The sequence below is a fragment of the Nicotiana tabacum genome, chromosome 1, assembly GCF_000715075.1.
Source record: "Nicotiana tabacum cultivar K326 chromosome 1, ASM71507v2, whole genome shotgun sequence".
NCBI classification, from domain to species: Eukaryota; Viridiplantae; Streptophyta; class Magnoliopsida; order Solanales; family Solanaceae; genus Nicotiana; species Nicotiana tabacum.
The window spans coordinates 100,143,802-100,153,809 of record NC_134080.1 but is presented as its reverse complement, the minus strand read 5'-3'; the positions used below and the strand labels follow the sequence as shown (position 1 = coordinate 100,153,809).

Below are 10,008 nucleotides of genomic sequence, written 5' to 3'. Positions count from 1 at the left end.
TGGTACGCCTTCCACGAGATACATGAAATGGGAGCGGGTGACACGCCTGCCACGAGATACATGAAATGGGAGCGGGTGGCACGCCTGCCACGAGATACATGAAATGGGATCGGGTTGCACGCCTGCAACAAGATGTGAAAAGAAAGTGAAATCTGTCTTTGTTTTCCTTATTCTTGTTAGTGGTTGATTTTGATTTCTTTATAATTCTCTTGATATTCTGTTTTACCTGTTATTCCCCGAAGCATGTTTCCCCCTCCTATCTTTATTTGTTTATTTCTGTATTTCTTTTCCGCTGTATATATATATATTTGAACTGCACAGGTTTATTTGGTAGTCTGGTCCTAGCCTCATCACTATTTCGCCGGGGTTAGGCTGGACACTTACCATCACATGGGGTCGGTTGTGCTGATACTACACTCTGCACTATGTGCAGATCCCGGAGCAGCTTTTGGACAGTAGCTTGGAGGCTTCCTTCAGTCCCTCCGGAGACCCAAGGTAGACCTGCAGGCGTCCGCAGGCCCTGGCGTCTCCCTCTGTCCCTATTTCCTGTTTCATTTTCCTTTTATTCAGAAACAATATACTGTTATTTCTTCAGACTTTGTATGTAGCAATCTTAGACAGTCTGTGACACTGTGACACCAGATTTTGGGTAGTTAAGGCTTAAGTATTTGTAATAGATGCAGTTTTCATAAATTTTATTGTTGTCTTCCGCTTAAATTTGAATTTTCGCTGTTACCACGTTATCGTCTTATATTTGTTAAAAAGAAATAATTGGTTAATGAAGTAATTAGATTAAAAGTTTGGCTTGCTTAGTTCACATTAGTAGGCGCCATCATGACTCTCGAGGATAGAAAATTCGGATCGTGACAAAAATACGTCTACTTGGTACACTTTAATATACTGCAAATATTCAATCGGAACAAAAGCTAATTAAGAGGTCCAAATAAAAAATCGTGACAACTTTAAGTATCTACTTTAACTATTTAGCATAAAATTGACATAAGATAATTGAAGAGTTCTGCAGACGCATTCAACATAAACTGTTTATATGTTATAATTTGATGGATAAAATAAACCTATAGAAAAATCTTACCTTTTCAAATATCTGCGTATAAAAATAATTTTTTTTCAAAACATTGACATCTAAAAACTCCAAAACCCTTTTTTTTTCTCCATTTCCAAAGGAAAAAAATCAGAAACCTTTCAAAAGAAACGCAGAGTCTCACGCACACACACACCTCTCTCTGCCGAACCCCCCCCCCCCCCCCCAAACTCTCCAGTTTTTCATACAGTACACACATACACACACAGAGTCATTTTGTTTTTTTTCTCTCTTTATTTTCTTGTGTGAAATGTGAATACCAACAAAATATATGTGATATCATCTTTTACACTTACTTAGCCAAACAAACAGTCCAAACTCTTGGAAAACTCACCTCCCTCTTTTACCCACACTTCTTTCCTTTTCCCTCTTCTCCTCCTCCAAGAACCAAACAAATTTTCAACCAAATTCAAGAACCCCATTTGCCCTTTTTTTCTCCTTTACACTTGCATACAAAAAGAAGAACACCAACACCAGCATACCCACATGCATTCATGAGTTGTGTCTGCAGAAGAGACCATTCAGCTACTGGTGGGGTGGTGGCGGTGGAACAAAATCTTTGTTATAATGGGTTGTTGTTTATCTCAATTAGCAGCCAAATTTGCCTTCTTTCCTCCATCACCAGCTACATATCAAGTGAAAAAGAGAGACGATGGAAGGCTAGTTGCTGTTTCAACAACATCAAATATGCCTATTGATGACCCTTCACTTGATGTTCTTCTTGTTGATACCAAAAGAGGCAATAAGATTGTAGCTTTTTACTTTAAAAACCCATATGCTAAGCTCACCATTCTTTACTCTCATGGCAATGCTGCTGATCTGGGCCAGCTCTATGACCTGTTTCTTCAGCTTAAAGCTAATCTCAGAGTCAACCTTATGGGGTCTGCTTACTTTTCTTCTTCTTTTTTATGTTTTCTACTGTTTCTCTCTTGAGTGTTTTAAGCTTGATTTGTAAAAAATCTGGTCAATCTTAAATTTTTAAATAATTTATATTTTCTTCGTTTTTTGGGGCTAGATTGTGAGATATGGGTCTCTGTCTCCTCACCTTTTTTGCTATGTTCCTAGTATTTCTCTCTCTTGGGGTTTGGTAAAGGTCACTTTTTCCATCCATTTTCTCTACTTGAAAAAAAAAAATAGAAAAGCTTTTTGTCCAATTTAAAGTTTTATTAATTTCTACTACACTTTGATCTCTCTATTGCCTGTTACTCCCTTGTTTGATCTCATGGTTTCAGTGAAAATTTCATTGTTAAATAAATAAACCTTTGAATTTCTTTTGTTTGTCTGATTTCTTTTCTCCTCATCAGTGCCTTTTGATCTGTTAAATTTTGACAGTGAGTTATCATCTTTTTTAACTGAGTATTGGAAAAGAAAAAGCAAGAGCCGTGTGAATTCTCATTGTTGTCACAAATCACTAGTCCCTTTCCAACAGTTACAATTTTTTTTTTTGCTTTTCTTTGTCCTTATATGTAGTGTGATAGATTTTCACCCACAGAATGAGATGTAAAAGTAAAATGGGGTTTTTAGTGGTGTGTCTGGATAGAGACATGGGTCCCTACTACTTTGTAGAGGGAATAAAAGCATTGCTTTTTTGTACTGAGACTTGCCTTTGATCTTGCTCTTTTATGTGTTTCTTTCAAATATACATACAGTGTCCATAGACATGTTCCTCTTTGGTGAGTTTGACACACATGTCACACTGTTGTCTAACAAGGATGCAATGAGAGTCCAGTAATTCCATTTTTGTGTGTTTGGCACAGTTGTCACAATTGATCTGAACTGTTCATTTGTATTAAAAGGTACAGAATTATCAGTGTACCCTTGCATTTCATAGTAGGTAACAAGGTACCAATGTATCACATGTGTGCCAGACTAAGCTAAGAGGAATCAGTTTACATCTTTGATTTTAACCAGAATGCTTTTTGTTAGTTGCATTTTTGAACATTTTAGCTTGAAATTTCCAATTTGTTCAATACCCAACTCATGTGTTATTGCACATTCTCATGTTGCTATAGGCTATTATACTTTGACCAGTTTCCTAAGAAGTGCTGTTCTCTACTCTAAAAAAAATTATCCTTCTGAATTTTCACTTTTTGTAATCCATCTCAATTACTATGCAGATATGACTATTCTGGCTATGGAGCATCTTCAGGGAAGGTATGTCATTCGATTAATTAAGTAAGAATTTAAGGATGTGGGTGCAGGTTTTGGTTTGTGCTGGCAAGTTACTTCTTCTCAGTGTCTTTTTTTTTGGGCATGATGTAGCCAAGCGAATTTGATACATACGCGGACATAGAAGCGGTGTATGAGTGCCTTCAAACAGAGTATGGCATTAGCCAGGAAGATTTGATTCTCTATGGGCAATCTGTCGGAAGTGGCCCAACATTACACTTGGCAGCTAAATTGCCACGGTTGAGAGGTGTGGTTCTGCACAGTGGCATTCTTTCAGGCCTTCGTGTGCTTTGCCATGCAAACTTCACTTTTTGCTTTGACATTTACAAGGTAACTAACATCCTTCAAGGAAATAAAAATTAACTTGTTGAGGTCTTTTTCCTTTTTTGACAAGTATTATTCATTTGACTGTGTTGTCGTCTTTGTATGATAATTAAATCCTGGACTTGGAGCATTTTGGAGGAATGCTAACAGAGATAGCTTTGGTGACATTCTCTATTTATAGCTTTAGTTTGTAAGAATAAATTATGGAAGCTTCCTTTGCCTCAAGATACCCAAATTACTTTCTGTGACTGTAAGTTAAGTGGTGGTCCTGTGCTGGTACTACATGGTTATGAGTAACTCATGTTTTTTCAATAAAGCAACCAAATAACTTTAAAATGACGACCTATGAAGAAGGAAAGATATTTGCTTTCCTATGGTTGTTATAGAAAAGTGCATTCAAAGTTTTGAGCCGATTCTGCTGCAGTTCATGAAACTTGTAATGATTCTGAAATGTCTGCAATTTTTTTTTTTTTGCCAGTGGCCTGTGTAATTTATTAGGGGAACAACTTGAATACCTTATATATTCATTTGTGTGTGTTCCTTGGGTCTATCGTAAGATCTAACAGCTATGTTCATGTGCAGAATTTAAACAAGATTCAGAAGGTGAAAAGCCCTGTGCTTGTTATACATGTAAGTTGTTGTTGTTGTTTTTTTTTTTTTTTTTTTGCATTAGTTGACATTTACATTCAAATTTCTTACGCAATGTTGACATTTTAAGTGACGAGGGTAAGATTAAATTTAAGTAATATAGAGAAGAGAACAAATGGATATGGACTTTTATTTCTTTTCAACTAAAGGATCCTATCTGCCAATTGCCATGAAGACAATCAGAGATATAAGAACAACTTCCTTTTCTCTTTAATTTCCATATGAGATATCTCGGGAATATCCTTTTGGGATGAGACCTTTTGGATCATTGTCGTTGTTATATGATAAGATTCTGTCCCTGTGTAACATATACAACAACAAAAACTTCAGCATCTTCTGGTAAAGTTTGTGCATTCTCAAGTATTCTCTGCTGTTACAATGTAGGATTTGTATTAGCACAAGAGATTTAACTCAATCTTCTGGTGAAATGGCACTTGAATGCCATGATAGATGAAGATGTAACTCATAGAACTAACATAAAGCTAATATAGGATGATTAAAATGGTGGGAGACAGAAGTGTTTGTGAAGGAAATGTGCCTGATAAAATAAAAGGCAAGTTCTATACAACTGTCATGAGACCGACAAGGATGAGTTGGCGTCAACTGATGATCACATTATGTTGAATTAGTCTGATGCAACTAGTGGTATCTAAGATATCAAAGTTAGAAACTCTGGATTTGCATCAGCGACCACCTACCCCTTTCCATCTCAGAAGGAAAGTTGATTTTCATGTAATGCTGTGTTCCTAGAGTGAAACAACAGTTTCCTGTATGGATTATTGAAGGCTTTTAGTTTATAAAAATGAGCACTGCCCAAATTGCTAAGAGCCAAGTTGATTACCAGAATATCTATTCAAAAAATGTAGGCTTTAAATAACATGCCAGAACGCTTATCTGCTCATGTTGGGTTGCCAATTTGAATGACTAAGTTTGATTAAGTGGAATGGTCTGTTTTCAAGCTGATTGTTTTATTCCTTTAGGTGTTTTCTATCTAACTTGATGGGGGAGGGCGAAGGTTGTTGGAGGTTAGAATTAAAGAGGTGGCTTAGCTGAATCGGCTCTCAGAGCTCCTTAGCGATGCAATATATGACTGATACAATAGACATGCTTTGTCCATAGTGTATAGCTTATGAAGAACAAATCCTTCATACAGCTTATGAACGACAAATCTGTTTTGTCATGTCAAAAGCGTCTAAACTTAAGCCTTACCGTTAGATAGAATTGTGACTTGCCAAGGATCACAGTGATTCTCTATGTTGAAAACCAACCTTGTAGCATGCAAAAAGGTTTAACAACATTGAGAAGGTTCTTGTCAATTATGATTCAGATTTTGGAGACGTGTTCCATGACAACTATGTATAATAAAGGCATAAACTTGTAAAAGATATGATTTGATGATATCTATTTTCTTATGGTGACTTCCTTCGCAAAAAGTTTCTTATGGTGGCTTAAATAAATAGATGAAATAAAAGTTCCTAACTAAATTGGAGCAAATTATGCTTAATAGTTTTATCAAGAATCCAATTGTATATACATGCTGTTTGTTTAAAATAATTGATATTTGAAATCCTCGTCTACAATCGCCTTTTAATTTCTGATGCCGCTCAAGAACATCGAAAAATAATTTTTGATGACCTATGGAATAAATTTTCCTACACTTGTGCTTTATGGGTCAGCTAGAATATGGAGGAAAGGAAACAAGGTAAATATACCTAAGGTCTTTCTCTGTCTTATTGGTGCAGCATCTTGATGTGTTCCTACTAATGTTTTACAGGGCACAGAGGATGATGTTGTAAATTGGCTACATGGTAATGGACTTTGGAAAATGGCTAGGGATCCATATGAACCCTTATGGGTCAAAGGGGGAGGCCACTGCAACTTGGAACTCTACCCAGATTACATCCGCCACCTTTGCAGGTTTATTCAAGAAATGGAGTGCATGACCACTGAAATTAGGCTTAAAAAGATCAGACAAACTCTACGTCTGCCGAAGAGATCAGATACAACCATTTCTACCAACTGCTGTTGTCAAGTTAAATGCAGACTACCTAATTGTCTAAGTTGCTCAAAACTGAGCTGCACTAAATGTTGTCTTTGGCCCAAATGGCAACTCAAATGCTTGTCCTGTCGTAAACCTGGCTGCCTCAAATGTTCCTGCACGTTGCCAAAGTGTTCATGCGCGTGCCCAGAATGTTCATGTGGATGCCCAAAGTGTTCGTGCACGTGCCCTAAATGCTCATGCACATGTCAAAAATGCTGTTGTTGGAGTGTAAAATGTTCGTGTTGGTAATTGTTTTGCGGTTGGTATACGTATTGGTTCAGGTGAAAGGGAATAGTTTTGTATAGTTTGCACAAGTTGTGGATGGACCTCAAAGATGTGCAGTAGTCTAGACAGTTGGACATGAAGTGGTTATTTAGAAATTTATTTAAAACTAATATAGTTTTATTCTTATCATTTCATTGACACTGTTAAGTTATTGTATCTCCTCTTTTAGTCCTACTCATTCAATTAAGAGCCTAGTTCCTCCTCTTGATTGCTGAATTTACATATTTCACCGAAGAAATTCTTCGGAATCTGGACCATCAGATGCACTGTGGATAAGTCGGATATCATGTTTTAGATACGGCCTTTAGTACTTTATTTTTTGAAAAAATTACATCATATATCACTTGGGCTATACAATCCATTCGAAAATAGCCCACATTTGAAACCCTTACTTGGTTTAGCACAGGTTGTATATGTTGTGAAATTTAGTTTTCACCCGGTTGCCCACAAATATTAAAACAACGGTTTTAATATTTTAAATTTCAATTTCTCTGTTTCTTTTTCTCTCTCTTCCTCACGCCTTCTCAGAGAAGAAGGCAACCGACCTCTATTGTTGGGTCTCAAGTACTTTTTCGAGCTTTCACTCTTATTTTTAGGTAATTTTCGTTTCATTTTATGCTTTTATCACAGTTTTGGTTTTGAATTTTGTTTTATTTTTAATTTTTTTTGCTTTTCTAATTATGCCTATTTTCTTTACAATGTTGTTGTGTTTTTCGTTTGATTTTGTGTTCCTTCTATCTTCGTTCTGGGCTTAAACTTGATGTTTCAATTTGCATGTTTTGTTATTTCGACTTTTAGGGTAGAATTTTTTATTTTTTGAGTTTTGTTACAATTTGGGAAAATTGGCCTCTGCTTTGTGTTCATGGCCTTTATTTTTTGTTTGATTTTTGTGTTTTCCTTCACTTGCCTTCACTTTTGTTAAAGCTTTGTTTGTTTGTTTTATTGTAAAAAATGCGTTAAAAAATACCTGCTTCTAAAAGCAAAATGAAGGTTGCTGGAAAAGGCGTTAAGTTCGATTTTGTGAAAAGATTGAGGGACTTGCCCTCAAGCCCTGATTCTGAAGCTAATATGCATGTCCAGGCCCCAGATGATGATGGTTTTGAGTCTCCTGCTCCTCCTAAAAACTTGCAACAAGAGAGCAGTCGAATGACTCGTTCACAAACGAGGAATACTCCCACTCCAGTTAAATCAGCGAGGGACTTGCCCTCAACCCCTGCTTCTAAAGCGAATATGCATGTCCAGGCTCCCGATGATGATGATTTTGAGTCTCCTGCTCCTACAAAAAAGTTGCAACAAGAGAGCAGTCGAATAACTCGTTCGCAAACGAGTAATACTCCTACTCCAGTTAACATCGTTAGAATAAGGAGTAAGAAATGTGGGAGACCTGAAAAATCAAAAGAAAAGCTGAAAGTTGATTTGGTTAATGAAGATGATGTAGGCCCCAGTGTTAAACCGAAAAGGAGAAGATCAAGGACGATGGTGAGACTGTGAGAGTTGTCTTGATTGCATATCGAAAGAACAAAGGTTTGCTATTCGCTGCAAATTGAATGAGAGAAAAGCTAAGCTGAAGGCATTCCCTGTGTTGCTATTAATTTTATACATGCTTATACAATTTCATACAAAGTTATACAGCTGTTTATACATCTTTATACAAGTACTGCTAAACTAATTTATACATGTTTATACAATGTTTTAGTATAGTTTTTGTTCCTGGTCTATTTCTTGTTATTTTTTCATATGCAAGGTTGGGGACTTCTATATACAACCAGTTGATCATTTCTACAACAGGATTAGTTCCCATACCGAGACTGATATTGTGAGCATTTTGAAGCAATGTTTGACTGACACACAACTTCAAATGTTCCGTGCTAGTTGTTTTGGGTACTTCTTGGACCTCCCTCAATTTAAAATTCAAAACCAACTTATTCATTGTATACTATTGAGAGAAGTCGTCCCAGGACGGGAAAGGGAGTTGTGGGTGAAAATTAATGGTTGTTTGCTGCGTTTTGGCATTGGAGAGTTTGCTGTTATCACTGGTTTGAAGTGTGTAGAAGAAGACACCACTTTCTATGACAAACCAGATGTCAATAGGTTGCTAAAAGAGTATTTTCCAGGAGATGGAAAAAATGATATAACGAGGGGGAAACTTCTTGATCGCTTCAAGAAAAAGGACTGGAAGTCGGACGAAGATGCGTTAAAGATGGCCTTGATGGTGTTTGTCCATTATTTCATATTCTCAGATGCCAATAATCATGGTATCAACAAAGATGGTGATATCATTGAAAGTGGTCAATATCAGATGTATGCTTGGGGAAAAAAGTCATTTGAAGATATTTTAAAGACAATGAGGGACATACATTGTGACTATTTGACAATGTATAGGTTTGGAGGTTTGCCACTTGCATTACAAATATGGTTTTTTGAGTGTTGCTCTATGGTTGACAAGCATCTAGCTGTTCGCGTTGGCACAAATATGCCACACATTCTTAATTGAAAAGTCACCGAAACTCCAACATATGCAGATTGACTGGCGGGGTGATCATGTCTAGTATCGACAAGGTAAACACTTTGTACCATAATACTTCTTCATATATAATTTCAGTTTTTTTTGTAAGTATGTATATTTATGAATATGTCACAATTTCCTTTTTCTACTATTGTAATCCAGTTTTTCTTATTGTAGTTGAACTATAGGAATATTTCCCCTACTCATGAAGAGATGTCAACTCTGAACATCGACACGCTTTTTGAAGTTAATGTCGATGATGTTGTATCAAGGGAGGTGCCTGCCTTTCACACTGATGATTTTGTCGCTGCATCTCCACCTTGTCCTCAAAATATGGAGCAACAGTCTAAACGACCTTATCCTCAGAATACGGAGCAACAGTCTAAATGACCATTTCCTCAGAATATGGATCAACAGCCTAACACGAGTTATGATCCTTCGGTGCACATTGATCTGTTGAATGCTGAAGTTGAGGAGTGCTGTTGTAAAGGTACTGGAGCTTTAGCTTTTCTGTAGTTTATAGGTACTTTTTGTATATACATGGTTTTTTGGTTATAAACATGGTTGTTGATTTACTTTTGTTTTTTTTTGTTGTAGTTGACTGATACAGTTACGACACTCAATAATTATGTAGTTTCTTCCTTTGAAAAAGTGTTCAGTTTTCTGAATATGAAGGAAACCAAGCAAATGAGGGAGGATGTTACTGATTCTAAGGTAATTTTTTACTGATAAAACCAAATCACTCAACAGTTATGCCTTCTCTGAATCATCACTCAACATTTGCGCCTTCTCTTCTATTGTTTTTATTAGATTCGTCAGCGCGTGTCTGATGACAATACATCTGATCTCGGCGAATTTGATGGCTATCAATATGATGTTGTTCCTGACTTTTTCGATCAAGTGAATCAAGATAACGCGCTAGCTGACGAGAGA

At 36.6% G+C, this 10,008-nt stretch overlaps 1 protein-coding gene across 1 annotated transcript; it reads left to right on the top strand.

Moving 5' to 3' along the window:
- The first annotated feature begins 1,457 nt into the window (after positions 1 to 1,457).
- LOC107791463 (uncharacterized) lies at positions 1,458 to 6,707 on the top strand. The gene is made up of 5 exons (XM_016613547.2): positions 1,458 to 1,983; positions 3,220 to 3,256; positions 3,365 to 3,601; positions 4,178 to 4,225; positions 6,018 to 6,707. The coding sequence occupies exons 1-5, from the start codon at positions 1,670 to 1,672 to the stop codon at positions 6,531 to 6,533; spliced, it is 1,152 nt and encodes a 383-aa protein (XP_016469033.1). The 5' UTR covers positions 1,458 to 1,669; the 3' UTR covers positions 6,534 to 6,707.
- Positions 6,708 to 10,008: the final 3,301 nt, after the last annotated feature.